The sequence below is a fragment of the Geotrypetes seraphini genome, chromosome 1 (assembly GCF_902459505.1).
Source record: "Geotrypetes seraphini chromosome 1, aGeoSer1.1, whole genome shotgun sequence".
Taxonomy (NCBI): domain Eukaryota; kingdom Metazoa; phylum Chordata; class Amphibia; order Gymnophiona; family Dermophiidae; genus Geotrypetes; species Geotrypetes seraphini.
This window is the reverse complement of record NC_047084.1, coordinates 363,858,308-363,876,063: the sequence shown is the minus strand read 5'-3', so window position 1 is coordinate 363,876,063 and position 17,756 is coordinate 363,858,308. Positions and strand designations below refer to the sequence as shown.

General features: G+C 39.6%; 1 protein-coding gene across 1 annotated transcript in view; it reads left to right on the top strand.

Moving 5' to 3' along the window:
• The window catches only part of LOC117345793 (phospholipid-transporting ATPase ABCA1-like), an 815,268-nt gene that overhangs the window by 576,024 nt on the left and 221,488 nt on the right, over nucleotides 1–17,756 (top strand). The window contains exons 30-31 of the mRNA XM_033914956.1: nucleotides 9,052–9,176; nucleotides 15,750–15,848. Of these exons, the coding sequence (XP_033770847.1) occupies nucleotides 9,052–9,176; nucleotides 15,750–15,848 (224 nt within the window). The remainder of the gene's footprint in view (nucleotides 1–9,051; nucleotides 9,177–15,749; nucleotides 15,849–17,756) is intronic.

Genomic DNA, 17,756 nt, shown 5'->3' with positions numbered 1-17,756 from the left:
GCAGGTCCATGATTGTGGAACCGATTGCCAGGTCATTTGAGATAATGTAGGGAATTAAAATTTTTTTTTAAAGGAATTGAAAACTTACTTATTTGTACGAGCTTTTTTCTAAAGCAAAATGTTTTAAAATATTCCTTTTTCATTGAAATGTCTTTGTGAGATTTTTTATTTGAAATTTTAGAAGAGGAAATGAGATAGTAGGAATACTTGCTGACCTATATGTGTGTTCATTCTGCTGCCCCTCAATAGCTCTCCTCACTTCTCTCTCATTATACACCTCCCAGAAAACTCCATTTCTCAGATCAGCTGCTCTTAGCTGTACCCTTCTCCTCCACTGCCAATTCCAGACTTTGTTCCTTTCATCTAGCTGTCCCCTATGTCTGGAATAAACTACCTGAGTTTGTCCATCAAGCTCCCTTCCCTTCCCTTGTTTAAAAGCAGACTGAAAACCCACATTTTTGATATAGCTTTCAATTCTTAACGCTACTCCTCTGCCCTCCAACCCAGCCCGCTGATTAACCGCTCCCCTTAACTGTATCCGTGACATCCTGTTTGTCTGTCTTGTCTGTTTAGCTTATAAGCTCTTTCAAGCAGGGACGGTTTTCTTACTCTTTGTGACTCTGTGCAGCGCTGCGTGCGTCTGGTATCACTATTGAAGTAATTAATGGTAGTAGTAGTTTGTTTTGTTGTGAAGATTATGTGAAATATTCTGTGTTTGTTTTATTGTAATCTGCCTAGGTTGTAGGCGGAAAAGAAAATTTTAAAATAAATAAATTAAATAAAATAATTGCCACTCTGATCAAGGTTTGGATTGTTTGGGAATGAAATCTAAAATGAATGGTATTTGGCTAAATACAGGAAAAGACTAATGATTAGTAAAGGGTCTACATAAGACCTGTTGGGCCTAAACCCTGCTTCTTGCTCTCATAGTAAGTTGTCCTTTTGAGCCTTAAACCAGCTAAGAATCATTGCACTCTTTTTTTTTTTCTTCACGTACATATGATATCAATTACTCTCCAGTTACTGCAATTAAATTTCCTTTCTTCAGCAGCTTTACAATTACTGTATACTTTTCTTCCAGTTATCTTGTGTTTTTCCCTTTCCCATGCCATCTTGCACAATTGTACTAAGCCATTCTGTCATTTGATTTGACCCTTTCTTCAAGTTCTGCACAGATGTTGTCTAATCCTGGTGAATTTCCCTTCCTTAGCCCATTAATAAACTTGATTATCTCATCTATTGTGAATGGTCTGGTTTCTATTTGCAGCTCTGCTGATGTTTCAGCAATCAACTGGTCTAATGCTGTTTCAGGCTTTGAGTGGTTTAGTATTTCATTAAAATATTCTTCCCAATGTTGGACTTTTTTGTCTGCAATGGTTTTTTCCACGTTTGTCTTATGAGTAATAGCTTTCTTTCTTTCATTCCTGTTAACTAATTGATTGTGCAATGCCTTGTTTTCATGTCTCCTTTTGTGCTGCTTCTTATATTATTTGGATATTTTCTTCAGCCCATCTTCAATCTCTGTTCACCCCCTTCTAACTTTTTTAGCATGCTGACTATACTGCTGAATATGGGAGGATAGTCTCTGCCTCCATTTTTCTATATACAAATTTATTATTATTTTTTTTTTTTTAATTTTACAACGAGAGAGCATGTCTGGGGACAAAAAGTTGGCATTTCTGTGTTGACCAGTTAGCCCAACTATATTACCACATACTAACTGATAATCAAAGAATTACCCTATCACCCTTAATGCCAGTAGTATAACTAGGATTGAATGGGCCCTAGGTGGAAAAATTGAGATGTTATCTCTATAGAACCATTGCCTCCGATGTAGCGGAGACTGGGGGGAGGAGGGGCACATTTAAGCTGACAATTTAGAATTACACTAGTTAACAAGCATTTTGCTACTGGAGTTCTGTCACCTGTACGTTAACAAGAGCTACATGCTGACTCTAAATCTGAAACAGTTTTCATCTATCACATCCAGTTTTTAAGTTATGCATCAGTTTGTGTTTATATCATTTTTGTTAATATCGCTACCATAAAGTGTCAGTATTTTTCTGTTTCTGTAACACAATATTGCATTTTAGGACAGCTCATCGATCACATACTGTAGACCAGTAATTTGAAAGTTTATACTAAAAAGTGATTGTGCTGCTTTTTCAACCTGTGAATTTTTATATTTTGTTTGTTTTTGTCTAAGATATTATAATTATTATGAGCAGACAAGATTGTGTTAACCATCTTGATAATTTCTGTTATGTCTGTGAACAGTTTACTGCAGAAGATCAGCAAAAGAATCTGTCCAGCAGACTTCAAAGTGCATACAAGCATTATTTTGGCTGTAAAGTTGGCAACCAAGATAAAGCAAAGGCACCTCATGTGTGTTGACTGTTTGCTATTCCGGATTAACACAGTGGCTGAATGGGAAACGGAAGAAGATGCCTTTCGCTGTACCCATGGTGTGGCATGAGCCAACAAATCATCACTCAGACGATTATTTTTGCATCACAAAAATTGCTGCATTCACAAAGAGGAATAAATAAAAAAATTGTGTATCCTGATTGTCCATCAGCAGTTAAACCCGTTCCTCATGACTTGGAGAATCTAGCTCCAATTCCTCCTTCTACATCTGCAGCACAGTGTGCCGAAAGTTCAGATGAAGAATGTGCCTCTGCTGCTGTGGAGGAGTTGAATGAACCTGAAGTGGATAAAAAACAGCCTCACCTGCTAACTGGTTAGAGACTTGACACTGTCAAAGGAGAAAGCAGAATTGTTGGGTTCAAGGCTGAAGAAATGGAATCTTAAGGCAACTCACCAAAATATTTTTTTTTAACGTGATCGTCACACCATCCTGGCTTCCTTTTACCAAATGGAAGGAAATATTTGTTTCTATACTAGTATTAATGGTCTCATGCATGAACTGGGATTGAACATGTTTCTGTTGAATGGCGAATATTCATTGATACAAGCAAAGCAAGCCTTAAAGTGGTACTTTTACACAATGGAAACCAGAAGCCATCTGATACTGTTGCTGTGGTGATCTCAAAGTTGTGTCACTCCTTCTGGGTCTACAACCGGAGTACACATAAGAACATAAGAATTGCCGCTGCTGGATCAGACCGGTGGTTCATTCTGCCCAGCAGTCCACTCACGCGGCGGCCCCTACGTCAAGATCAGTGCTCCAAATGAATCCAGTCTCACCAGTTTAGCATGAACACCAAATACATGGGCTTCTTGTATCTTTGGAACAGTCGTGATGATGCCAACCACTACAGGCAGAAACAAGGGCCAAACTGAGATGAATCTGTACCTGGCAGATAGAATGTGAAGCATTTGCCATTAGTACATTGTGAGAAAATCTATCTTCCAGCATTTCACATAAAACTGGGTCTGCTGAAAAATTTTGTCAAGGCAATGCACAGAAATGGTGATGCATTTCAGTACCTAAGAAGTGCATTTGGTTTCAAGAAAAGTGAAGCCAAAATCAAAGAAGGTGTTTTTGTTGGACTCAAAATCTGTGAACTGATCCTTGATGATGCGTTCAAACAGAAGCTAAACCCAGCTGAATCTGCAGCATGGGAAGCATTTGTGCTGGTTGTTCAGAATTTTCTAGGTAATCACAGTTCATAGAATTATGCTGAGCTTGTGGAGAACATGTTGATAGCATATCAGCTAATGGGTGCCAGAATGTCACTTAAAATGCACTTCTTTCATTCTCACCTCAACTTCTTCCAACCAATATTGATGTCAGCAATGATCATGGGGAAAGATTTCACCAAGATATCAAGGTGATGGAAAGCAGATATCAGGGAAAGTTCAATCCCAGTATGATGGGAGATTATTGTTGGTTCTTGCAAAGAGAGATAAATGTACAGTACAAGCATAATCAAACTGAATCAAATATGTTACTGGTTAAATACAAATATGTTAGCCCTCAACATCAGTAAAACCAAAGCAATGATTTTCCCAGTTAAGGAAGGTCTCTCCCCTTCCGTCCCTATTACAATAAACTCTGTTTCCGTTCAAATAGTTACTTCTATTAAACTTCTCGGAGTTATCCTCAACGGAAAATTATCATTTCATGACCATATAAGTTCAGTAGTCAAGAAATGTTTCTATCGCCTCCGGATGATTAGAACTCTTGCTACTCTATTAGACCAAACTTCTTTAAAAATCCTTATCCATTCACTAGTCATTTCTTGTCTGGATTATAGCAATGCACTACATAAAGGTATTACTAAGAAATAAAACGCCTCCAAATTGTTCAAAATACTGCTATTAAAATCATTTCAAAAGCCCGAAAATTTGATCATGTCACCCCACTTCTGATAAACGCCCATTGGCTCCCCATAAATCATCAAATTACTTATAAAATAATGTTACTGATACATAAGACCCTAGCTTCCAGTCTACCCGATTTCATCAACAGGTTATTAATCCCCCACACCCCCCATCGCACATTACGTTCCTCTAATCAAAACCTGCTATCTATTCCCTCTTTAAGACACATTAGCACCATGCATACTAATATTTTTTCTGTCACGGCCCCTACCATCTGGAACTCAACACCAAACTACATAAGAGAAATTTCATCACTTGATAAATTTAAAAGTAATTTGAAGGCCTTTCTTTTTAAAGATGCATTTGGAGTATAAAAGTCCTTTTAAGGACTGCAAAGGAAGTTGTTCCTTGCTTTTTCTTATTCTTTTTAATCTTTCCCACAAAGTGCTAGATTATTTATTTTTGTGTTCCCCTCCCTTTTGTTTTGATCCTTCTCCCTCTCTTATATTATACAAATGTATTTCTACCCTTTTTCATTTTGTTTCGGTAAGTTAACGTTTGTCTGTGTGTTTGATTGTTTGTTTTATTAATTATAATTTGGTTTTAACCTATGTCTTTTTATTCTCTGTTTTTAAATCTTGTTAAACCGCTTTGAATTTTGATAAGGCGGTATATAAAATTTTTAAATAAACCTGAAACCTAAAAACCTAAACCTGAAAAGCAAGTATCTCAAACATTTCTGAACACGCTGACATCACTTTTGTGTTAGTTAAGAGAGGCATAAATATATGCTGTAACATGTCTATTTACTGTCTTTTGTTTGTTTTCAGAGTAAACTCCTTAATGCAGGTTTGGTGGGACAGTTCATACTCGCAATATTGTGCTGATATGGCAAACTGCTCCCCCCAAAAAATCATTAACGTGTATCTCAGAAACCTGATGTGCTAGCTGAATTTCAATTACAGATCTCATTAACTAAAAACTCTTCTTAAGTTCTCAGTAGCAAAGAAACTTTTTTTTTTGTTGACCAGTGTTTTAAATTCAACAAAAAATATTTTCCTCTACCTTTGTTGTCTGAGCATTTCTTTTGTCCTCGTGTGTCTCTTTTCTTCTTCTTCTTCTCTCTCTCTCCAGGGTCTCCTTTCCTTTCCTTTTGAAATTTCTTCTCTATGTCTAGCATTTATATTTTCTATATGTCCATATCCATTCTGTTCAGCATCTCTCATCTGTGTCCCTGTCCCTATCCTCCCCCCATATTCAGTATCTCTTCTCTGTATCCTATCTGACATATCCATTTGTGACCCTATCCCTCCTCTTGTGTCCAGTATTGCCACTCTGCATCCTTTTCCCTATGTTCCCTCCAGGACCAGCGTCTCTTCTTTGTTCCTGTCTCATCCTATGCCCAGCTTCTCTCTTCCTTTCATCCTGTACCCCTCTTACCTCCCTACCCTCTGTAATCTGGCATCTCTCTCTTTCCTTCTCTCTGTTGATCCAGCATCAGTCCCTTTCTCTTCTGCTATACTACAGAAAGGTGGTATAACAAATCCATAACATCATGGTCCAGTATCTCTTTCCACTCCTCACCCATCCTGCATCTGCCAGTTCTCTTCCTGTTCGTCTTTATTCTAGGTCTCTCTCTATCTCTTTCTCTTTTTCTCCTTCATTCCCCATCCCCAATCCACCATCTTACCCTTTTCTTCCCTGTCCCATTTGTTCCAGGTCTCTCTTTTCCCTCTGATTTCTACCCCCCCCCCCATCCAGTTTCTCTTCTTCTCTGTTCCCCCCACTAGCCAGTTCTTTATCAAGTATTTTGTTGATTGTCCAGCTCTTTTTAGTGTAAACTGCCTAGAACTTTTGGTTATAGTGGTATAAAAAAATAAAGTTATTATTATTATCTCTCCATCCCCTTCTTCTACACAGACACATGGTCCCACATTGTTCCACTTCCCTTTATCCTACCAGTTCTCCACACATGGCAAAAAGAGTGCTGAAACATGCCACTTTGATCAGCTGGACCTTTCCTCTGCTGTACTCTACCTCTTTGATGGAACTCCTGTGGATAAGACATGGCAGGTTTAAGAATCCTCTCTGCTGTGTGTGCAGGACTGGCTTGTGAGGGAGAAACCTGGAGCAATGCTGGACCTTGGGGGATATGGTATGATGTCAAACCTGGGCACAGGGGAGGGAAGATACATATTCAGGCAGCTCCTTCTTTTAGGCTGCCCTGAACTAGAGAATGACACGGTGGCGGTTACCCACGGCTAAGGAGGGAGGCTTTTTTTTTTTAGCGGCAGGGAGGCAGCAGGCTGGCTTTGGCTAGGAAGGGAGAAAGGTAGACAGGCAGGCAGGCTTCGGGGCTGTGGGACAAAAATTATTGGTATGGTGGATGGGATAACTACAAAGGAAGGGGAGAGAGGGTGTATTTACACTTTATATGACACCTATATTGCTGTTAAAGCAAGTCTGATTTGTTTCAGAATTCAGATATATTCAAATCATTGCCACAAATCATGGTTTAAAAGCTTTACTGTGTAGTCCTGCTCTAAAGGTGGGGCTAAAACCAGAATATCTACTACATTATTGTATTCGGCCAGGCAGGCTCATCTTAGCACGCTGCACATGCTGAGAATTTGCAGACCGAGGCCAGAGGGGAGGCAGTGAGAGGGACATAGGAAGGAGACACTAGGGGCACTAAAGACAGGAAGGGGCACTAAGGACATGGGAAGGAGGCACTGGGGGCACTAAAGACATGGGAAGGAGGCACTGGGGGCACTAAGGACATAGGACGGAAAGAGGGAGGGAATAGAAAGGGACAATTCTTGGGCCTGAGTGCAGAAAGAAAGAAAGGATACACAGACAGAAGGGACAACCAGAGACTCATGAAATCAATCACCAGACAGCAAAGGTAGGAAAATTGATTTTATTGTCAATTTAGTGATCAAAATGTGTCAGTTTTGAGACTTTATATCTGCTGTCTATATTTTGCACTATATTTGTCTATTTTTCTATAGTTACTGAGGTGACTGAGCTTGCGGAGATAGGGCAGAAACAGGGTTTTAAAATTTTAGTCCTAGTAGTTTGCCGGTCCACAAAATAATTCTTTTATTTCTGCCGGTCCACGGGTGTAAAAAGGTTGAAAAACACTGATGTAGAGTATGCTGGCTTTCTTTTTCGCCCAGTCGCACGCGCAGCTGCTCGAGTTGATCAATCTTCTCCTCTCTTGCAACTTCCTGTTTCCGGTTGCGTCAGAGGAGAATATTGAACAAATGAGCAGCCGCGCGTGCGGCTGGGCGAAAAAGAAAGCCGGCATACTCTACATCTAAGGTGAGGTGGAGGGAGGGAGATGGCCGAATGCTGCAGTCGGTCAGGTGTCTGCTGTTTTTATATCACTGCCTGCCTGCACTCACGTTCCAGATCCTCCTGCATTTTTAGTGTGCACAATTGACCTGATTCAAACTATAGGTGAACATGGGGGACATGTCATTGCAAGGGAGGACAAGTCAATTGATTTATTTTATGTTCTGTTTTTACTACAGGGCAGAGGCCCTGAAACAGATTCTCAGTGCAGTAGTAGTAGTGGCAGGACTCTCTTCTGTCTTCATGGTGTTTCGCAGTACTGAGGCTTATATGGATGTTGCGGGGACAGTGATGGGGCGGTGAATGGGATGGCAGTGGCGGTGACGGTGACGGGGTGGTGAAGGGAACGGCAGTGACGGGGCGGTTCAGAGAATGGTGGGCTGGGGACGGTGCAGTGACGGGGACAGATTTTTTTCCCTGTGTCATTCTCTACCCTGAACCCCTAAGTTATTCCGTTAACAAAGCTAAACAAATTGTTGCTAATATATTGCGCTCCAAATGCTGCTCTTTCTTTTTGTCTTTTACAACTCTGGCATTTGGATCACCCATTAATATTAAATATGGCATGTTTTGGCACTTGGTTGATGGTGCTTTATAGCATGCAGGAAAGAAGAAAGAACCTTTTCAGATGCTGCCAGCCTTCAAACAAGCAGTAGTCTTATAACATGCCACATACCAGGCCTCCCAAAAAATTATCATGGTATGGTAATCAATTATTTTTAAAACTAAATTCTGCACTGTCTCAGGAAAGATATTCCAGCAAGTCAAAACCAGCTAAAACACTGGAGAGAAAAAAAAAAAAATAATATGCATTGTTTTCTTAAAGGGCAAATAATCTCTTAACTCTTTAGTATTTCATATTTTTAATCTTGATTTTATTTGAAATACTGCTAAGCTGAACAGCTTTTTACTGACCATCACCGGCATTAAACTTTTTAAATTTAATGCCAGGCCATGTCCAGAATCAGGCTTTGACTTTCCAGGTTTCTGGAGCCGACTAATGCAAAGCTGGTTTAAGTGTGATATTTAGCATTTACCCCACTTTTACATAGCTGTGCATGTGGCTGCTGCTTTAGTAATTAGCCCAAAGCCCTTAGGGTTTTAAAGGGCTTCAGGGCTTTTGCCACGCGGTAGCTGCTAGCATGGCTTTGTAAAAGAGGGGGGTTAATCAGCTATGGGTTACCACATAAAGATAGAACTGACTTTTATGTGGACCTATTTATGCAATTCACCTGGCTAATTAAGTGCTAAATATCACCACTTAACCAGTCCAGTGTAGTCAATTAATTGTTTGTCACACTGTATTACATTTATTCTTTTATTTACTTTATTCTTTATTTACTTATATTCTATATCCCTCAAGCATCCTATGAATTATTATTCCTTTCTTTTGCTGTGTTGTCTTAGGTGGTGCTGCCAGCTGCATTTGTTTGTTTGTCACTTATATTTTCAATGGTCATGCCCCCATTCGTGGAGTACCCTAACTTAGAATTACAACCTTGGATGTATGGATTCCAGCGAACATTCATCAGGTGAGTAATGACTTAAAATTAGAATTTTTGCAAACAAATACTTTTTTTTTCTCAAGTGCCTTTGAAATGTACTGTATCTTACAATATGTTTTGCTTAATATATTATTCCTTAGCATCCTCACCAGCATCCCAAACATGCCTTTATTCACACTTGTGTCTGTTGCTCCCCTGGCCTGGGAGACTGCATAGACACATGCCCTTATCCCTCCTTTCAATGACTTTCATATTCTACTTTTTCTGTCAATTATTGTAGTTCCTTTTCCTCCCCACCCTCTTACTATCATACCTGACCCCCCCACACACACCCCTTTTCTCTATCCTTCTTTATGCTCTCTATTAGAAAAGTAAGCCGCTTAGATACTTTTCCTGATGTGCAAGAAAGTAAGTACTGAATAAACTTAGAAACTTGGGTTATGCTAATCTATCAGCAGGTGGCGATAGAGAATTTGATTACAATTGCATTGAGATTTCTTGGTTCCAGAATATTGTTATGACTCTTTATTTTGCTAATATCTTTCTGACTCTGATATATATTAAGGCACTAACTTTGTTAGTGCATATATGCATATCTCAATGTATTCCTTACTGAATGTTCTTTTCTTTGTTCTAATGTTTTTTTTTCATGAAAATCAATAAACATATTTGAACTCGAGAAAACAGAATCACACATCTGCATTTCTCTATCTCCAGCAAGTGGAAGACAATGGTTGTATAGTAGTACTGCTTTCATGTCTGCTACCCTTTTTTGTGGGTGGTTTCAATGGCAATATAAGTATTTATACCTATGTCACTGCAGACAGAAAGGAAAACTTTCTAGCCCCTGTGGAGATTAGGAATCACCATGCTCACTGTTGCCTGGTTACAATGCTTTGGGGCACTGTACTTTGTGCCATTCTTCAGTCTTTATACTGTTATTTCCTAATGATGATCCTGGGAATGGCACTTTGGAAGCGTCTAGGAACTTTTCTTTACACCAGGGAGATATTTTCAAATTGGACCAGCTCTCACTGAAATTGCAGGAAAGTGACCATTTTGTTTCCCTGTTCTGAGGCAGTTCTGGTTCTCCAATTTGTATTGGCAACAGAAGAGTCTGCAGCTGTAGTTTTTCAGAGCTTCAGAGACTGTCATTGTATAAGGGTTTGGGGACTTAATTTCAAGTTTTATTATTAATTGATTTACCTCTCTTTTTGGTCCTTTCAGAGTAGTTTTCATTAAAAAGAATGGAATTACAATACAATAGGAAAGAAGACAGTTCATCTGGTAGATTTCAGAGTCTCCTGGCACCATTTACTCTCACTAATGGATGGGTTGGGGGGAGGTGGCAAGCATCATGATTAGAATATGTCTCTAAAAAGAAACATTTTTTAGAGACGTATTCTAATCATTTTGCCCCTTCTCAGCCCAACCAAGAAGAGAATGATAAGGAATGATATGGAATGATATGGAACCAACTCCCCCCCAACTTAGACAACAGAACTCATTATTAACATTCCGTAAATCGGTAAAGACCCTCCTCTTCAACTAAAGATCTCCTCTGTCTTTTCCCCCCCTTACGCCCCACCCCTCCACTCTCCTATCACCTTCCCGAACTCCAGTATAACCCTCTCTTACTCTCTCCACTAACAAATTGTACCTAAACGCATATAACTTTCCTTAAACTAAACTACTGTATTTCCCCCTTCTCTCTTTCTGCTATACTCTCCCTGTATTTAATTCTCTCCAAAATCTATAAATCCAATCACTAAACCTGTTGTACTACTTATATGTCTAGTTACTCCCCACTGTGTATGTTCATTTGTAAACCGTTCTGAGCTACTGGGAGGACGGGATAAAAATCCAAATAAATAAATAAATAAATAAATAAATAAATAAAATCAATGATCTGAAACAATTTCAAAAACATAAAATTTCATTTCTGAAAATTGGCATTTAACAAAATAAGATAACACTCTTTTCAGCTACAGTGGCAAAATAATGATCAGAATTTAGGAAGTTGGTTGATGGGCTGAGAACTTTTCAGTACCCCCTCATACGTGGTCAAGGTCTGTGATTATTGGTTTCAGAGGTCTAGTTATTCAGATCAGGAGCTTGATTCCCAGGATTCTCAGCAAGATGTATGACTGGAGGAAGGCTTGATCTATGTAACAGATGACATATATGATTTGGTATGATCTTCTGGTATTTTCTGTAAAGTGTCTGTTATGGTTTTGCAATTGGGCTATAGATCTGGCTTTTAAGTCTTATCTCATTAAGCTTCCATTTAAGAGAAGGTTAATGTTTGGTAAGGATCTTCAGAAATTAGTTAAATATTTAGGTTAGCTGAGGACTATATACTGTATATTCCAACAACAGTGAGTTGACTTCTTCTCATACTTTGAATGTTTAGGAGTCTCATGGAGCGCAAGATGCTGAAGCAACAATCACCAATTATTTATTTATTTTCTTACTTAATTATTGGAATTTATTAACAATCTTTATGAAGAGATTCACCTGAGGAAGGGTACAGCAAGTGCAGTTTAACATCAAACTTACAATTCTGTTAACAGCATAACAAAATGACCAAACGCAAGCATAAGTACAACAGATGAGGTGAACTTGAAATCAGAAAATTGAAACTTAATAGGAGTATCATAAAACAATATAAAAAATATACACATTTAACAGCACTGAAATTCAAATAACAGAGATATAATATAATGTAAGCATAATACCTATGAAACACCTATTAAACACACATAAGAACATTCAGATAAAACAGATATAATGCTAATGCTTTTCTACATTCTAGCTTACTATTTAACTAATGGGCCAAGTGCTAATATACAGATGTGTACAAGATGGTTGGTACAGAGTCTTTCAGGAGCCCATGGAAGTAAGTGTAAGTTTGGCAACTTACTGTTTTGGCCTTGACATGGAATTCTACTTGAAAACCTTAAAATGAACATTGTTTTTCTTTTTGTGCCTAAAATGGTTGGACTGTTTGTGGAGGGTTTTTCATTTTCCCTCAATGAAACTAGTGGTGTGAAAAGTGAAGAACATTTGTTACACGTTTGCACCACATTGTGCCGAAGAAGAAACTGTTTGTGTTGCTAGAGTATTGAGCTTTCTTTTAGTTTGCTATTTTATTTTGACTCAGCAAGACGCTGAAAATTATTTGGGAGGAGTCTGCTAATATATCTTGGGAAAGGGTTTTTGGAAGCTTTATGAAACCATAGAAAGCAGACTCAACAATCCTTCCTGCCCAGCTCTTAGTAGCTGGAGGCTTCAGCTACTGTAAAACCAGAGCCAGTTGAACAGAAATTGTGAGACAAGGTCAATGAACTGTGTTAGTAAAGACTGTTGTCCATTGGAGGCTGGAAACAAGGACATTTTTGTTTGTGGAAAAGCCTAGGCCCACGATTGAGCTTGGGTCTGGCCTTTTTGCCTAAAGTACGCGCTACCGGAGGATGTGATAAGCAGGAACACGCTACAGGGCTTCAAAGAAGGTTTGGATAGGTACCTGGAGGACAAAGGGATTGAGGGGTACAGATAGGAGTAGAGGTAGGTTATAGGGATAGGATTAGAGGATTAGAGGCAGTTACAAAATTAGTCAGGGACCACTCTTCAGGCAATAGGCCTGATGGGCTGCCGCGGGAGCGGACCACTGGGCAAGATGGACCTCTGGTCTGCCTCAGCGGAGGCAACTTCTTATGTTCTTATTGCACCTATTCTTTTCTTTGCCTAACTGCAATGTTGCTTATGCTTATTTGTTTTGAGGAATAAAAACACAGTAGTATATGAACTGTAAGACTAGCAAGAAGGGGAAGAGTCGATGGTTAGGGAACCGGTATACCCAGAGGATACTGAGCAGGAAGATAGCAGGGAAGAGTCGCCGGATCATAGCAAAGACAGAAATCCTGACGGATTGAAAGGGACACGAGGGAAGGAAATGTAAAAAAGTAACAGGCTGCAAACTCAAGTGTATGTACACGAATGCAAGGAGCCTAAGGAATAAGATGGGGAAACCGGAAGCTATGGCACAAAAAGATAACCTTGACATGACTGGCATCATGGAAATATGGTGAAACGAGGAAAACGTCTGGGACACTGTGCTACTGGGATACAAGTTATACTGCAAAGACAGAGTAAGTCAAAAAGGTGGGGGTATTGCCCTATACGTCAAAGAAGGAATTGAGTCTACTGGAGAGAAAATGCCGGAAACGAAGGATAAGTTATAGTCCCTTTGGGTCAAATTCCAGGAACAAAAGAATGGAAACGAAGATTGGCATCTATTACTGATCCCCAGGGCAGTTCGAAGAAATTGATGAAAAAATGACAGAGGAGAGTAAATGCAACTGCAAGGGAGGCAAAGCAGTTAACATGGGTGACTTCAATTCTCTGGGGATAGACTGGAACCTAAGCACCTCCAGCTGCGGTAGGGAGAACAGGTTCCTGGATGCTGTAGGTGATTGCTTCCTGGAACAATTTGTCAAGGAAAATACGAGAGGAAATGCAATTCCGGACTTAATTCTAAATGGACTACCAGGACTGACGCAAGGTGAAGTAGAAGGGACGCTGAGAACCAGTAATCACAATATGATCCACTTCAACCTGGACACAGAGGCAAAACATCAATCCAAATCGACGACTACAGCACTGAACTTCTGAAAAGGGAATTACGAAGAGATGAGACTCATGGTGGGGAAGAAGATTAAGAAGAGGATCAGCACTGCAAAAGGGACCACACTTGCTCTAGTGTTTATACAGTGCTTATCCTTTTCTTAATCTTCTTCCCTACCATGAGTTTCATCCCTTCGTAATTCCCTTTTCGGAAGTTCAGTGCCGTGGCCATCATTTTGGACTAATGTTTCTCACCTGCATCCAGTTCGAAGCGGATCATATTGAGATCGCTACTTCCCAGCGTCCCTTCTACAATTCTCTCATGGTAACAATATACCCCTAAGGCATCTTGAGTTGGATCACCTTTACTTCACCAAAATATTTCAGGAATGATGCCGTCCACAATTGAGCCTACTCAAACTTTAGTATGAAAATCAATTGTGGTCTGATTAGCTAGGTTGGAAGGTCAAATAGGGGCTGACTTTGAATAGGTATCTTTACAAAATAGGCTTGAAACAGGGACCTGTTTGGACTCCCAACATAGACAATCTGATATAAAATTAACTGGTTTTTATATCTATGGAAAAAATGCTGGTTAAAGCAAAGGTCCATCTAGCCTAGTATCCTGCTTCTGAGAATGATCAATCCAGGTCACGATTTAGTAACATAGTAAATGACGGCAGATAAAGACCTGAATGGTCCATCCAGTCTGCCCATAAGTTATACTCATTACAAAATACATGATTAGATTAACTTGTCTCTTCTTTGATATTTCTGGGCCGTAGACTGTAAAGGCTGATATTGTCCTAGGTTCCAAATGCTGAAGTTGCCATCCAAGCTCATCATTGCAAGACATCTACTGTAAAATCTGGCCAGTAACATCTTCCCGTTCCATATTAGTGGAATTCACATTGATGCCCACCCCTGACTACCCTACACCAAATCACCATATATGGAACACAGACCGTGCATGTCTGTCTAATACCGGTCTTAGTTCTTTACTTTGCATCCTTCATTTTCTAATTAGAGATCCTCTATGTTTATCCCACACTTTTTTGAATTCCATCACCGTTTTCCTCTCCACCACTTCCCTCGGAAGGGCATTCCAGGCATCTACCACTCTCTCCGTATCTTGCAGATTCCTCAAAAGTAGCAAGATTCCATGTTATTTACCCTCAGAGATAAGCAGTGGTGTTCCCCAGGTCTACCTTAATAAAGGTTAATGTATAAATAGACCCCCATAGATTTTGCCACATGTTCTTTGTCAAGATACCCTAAGTTCCTTATCCTTTGACAATACCTTAGTCCAAAATATATTCTCCCTGGTAATTGTCAAATAAATTAGTAGTCTCAAAAATTTATATTAAAAACCAAACACACAAACAAAATCCAAGAATGAATGATTTTTACAAATCATACTAGTGTACTAGGAAAGTTGAGAAAACATTACCTGTAATAAACTTACAGATGTACCGGTACTCTTGGAGTGAAAAATCATTTTTCACAGACTGATATGAGATAATCTGCCTCAGCTGTGGTGCTAAGAAAGACAGGGCATGTTTCTTATAATAGCTAGAAAGGAACATCATTATAGTTCTTTTCTTTGATTTCAAAAGACCAAAACCTCACAAACATTGTGCAAATTTTAAATGACAGATGGACAGATTCAAAAAGCCCTTAGAAAGCTTGAACATTCTCCTGCAGATCTCTGTAGAATTTAAAAATAGAGCCTAATGAAGATGTGCAAAAAGAAGAAGAAGAAAAAAAAAAAACAACAACAACACACGGTAGGTTCAGCTATACTCTTTAATTTTAAATGTTATCTCTTTAATATGAAATCTGTCATATTGTTTAATCACCATGCTGTTTAATTAGCTTGGAATGCACCATAGATGAGGAACAAGCATTCCCCTGACTACTTCATGACCCTAGGAAAATGCTGAAGCATTAATTGAATCTTGTGTTTGTTCACAGCAATGATGATCCTGCTAACGCTCAAGTGTCACATGTGACAGATTCCTTGACAGACAATCCTGGGTTTGGGACACGATGCATGAGAAATGACCCCATTCCGTGAGTTTCCGTTTCACAAATTATTTAGTGCTTTTGCCTTTTTAAATTATGAATTTGTTGTTGAAATAGGAAGGTTTGATAGATGCTTCCAGAGCCAGTGGGACACCATTGCAAATCTGGATCGTATTATCATTAATCCTTCTGTTAAGTCTCACAACCCTTCTCCCCAATAAAATATGATCAATAAGGGAAAATACTATTTAAAATAACATGTGCAGCCTAAAGAAAGATTCATACTGAGGATTATGTATGAAACACATCTGTTTTATAATTGGTAATTACAATATTCACACTAGGATAGAGCTAAGCCAGAGCTTACAACAGCTGTGAAAACTAAAGGTATGCATGGCCTTACTCAATAAAGATTTTTTTTTTCCAAAAGTACAGAGTAGAGAAAAGTCCTTTTGAAATAAAGCCCGCAGCTGCTGGTATTCTCCAGTATTGGAATCTCTCAGTTTTCATAGCTCTTATTTCCTTAAGTGCAATGTTTACATATCAGCTTTCAGAATATGGTATCTAGAGACAGTTGAAAATACACGTATTTAGAACCAAAGTGAATAGCTGAATTTTTATTTAAGGTGAGATGCTGCAAAAATAAAGGCAAGCTTTTGCCATTTTCTGTAGCAAGTGTAGAAATGTTTTCATGTCAAATGCATGGCACATTCACAAATGTGTGAGTTCAAAATATTGTTCTTTGCTTGTCCTTAAAAGTATTGTAGAGGGGCCGTGTGATATGACTTCCATGCTGTACCCAAGATTTGAGTTCAAACTCTACACTGGGATTTCTGTCTGATAGCCAGCTTGTGAAGGGTTACTATATTTTGGGCTGCAAAACCAGGGACACATATCCCTGCTCTGTTCCACCCCAGCCCTACCCAGTTCTGCCTTTGGCTATGCCCCAGCTTCTCCCAGTTCAGCCTCCAGCCCTGCCTCCCCCCCCCCCCAAACCTCCTCTCTTCTTCCCCGCAAGCTCTGTCTTCCACTCATGCTCAGAGGCCCTCCAGACGCAGCCGGAGCTTGTCGGGGCTTTCCAAAACCCAAACAAACTGCCAGGTTTTGGAAAATCCGTCCGGGCACCTGAACAGTCCTCTAAAATGAGGACATGTCTGCGTTTTCCCGGATGTCTGATCACCCTAAACCTGTGGCCAACATGACCATCCATCAACTTTCAGTCAGTAAAGCAATAGCCAGGTATAACAGTGACTGGGGAAGTCAACATAAAACCATCCTGTTGTTCATCTGCCAAGAAACCATCTCACAAATGGTTGTCACTGTTGTCTTTGGCTTGGTGCATGTGTACAGGACACTACCTCTACTTTTTAATATTACTTTGCCATTCTACAGTACTGCTGCAGGAAAACATCAGAATCTTTACTGAACTGCTCTCATGCAGACATGCATTCAATAACTACTTTAGTGCTACTAGACATGCACAGTGTTCTACACATTCTATGCCACAGGTGTCAAAGTCGGTCCTCGAGGGCCAGAATCCAGTCGGGTTTTCAGGATTTCCCCAATGAATCTGCATGAGATCTATTTGCATGCACTGCTTTCAATGCATATTCATTGGGGAAATCCAGAAAACCCGACTGGATTCTGGCCCTCGAGGAGGGACTTTGACACCCCTGTTCTATGCCAATACTTCCTCTGTCCTCGGTGGGCTCACAATCTAAGTTTTGTACTGGGGGCTCTGGAGGGTAGGTGACTTGCCCAAGGTCACAAGGACTCTAATTTAGGAACAGTGCTGAGGATATACTGTACTGTTCAACAGATCTGAGTTTTCAGCTGGAAAAAAGTACTATAATGGATTGTAAGAATAGAGTTTATTGAGAGGTTAGCCCAAAATGGGGCACCCCTACAATTCATAGAACCACCCAGCAGGAGTTTATTATTATTTTTTCCAAACAG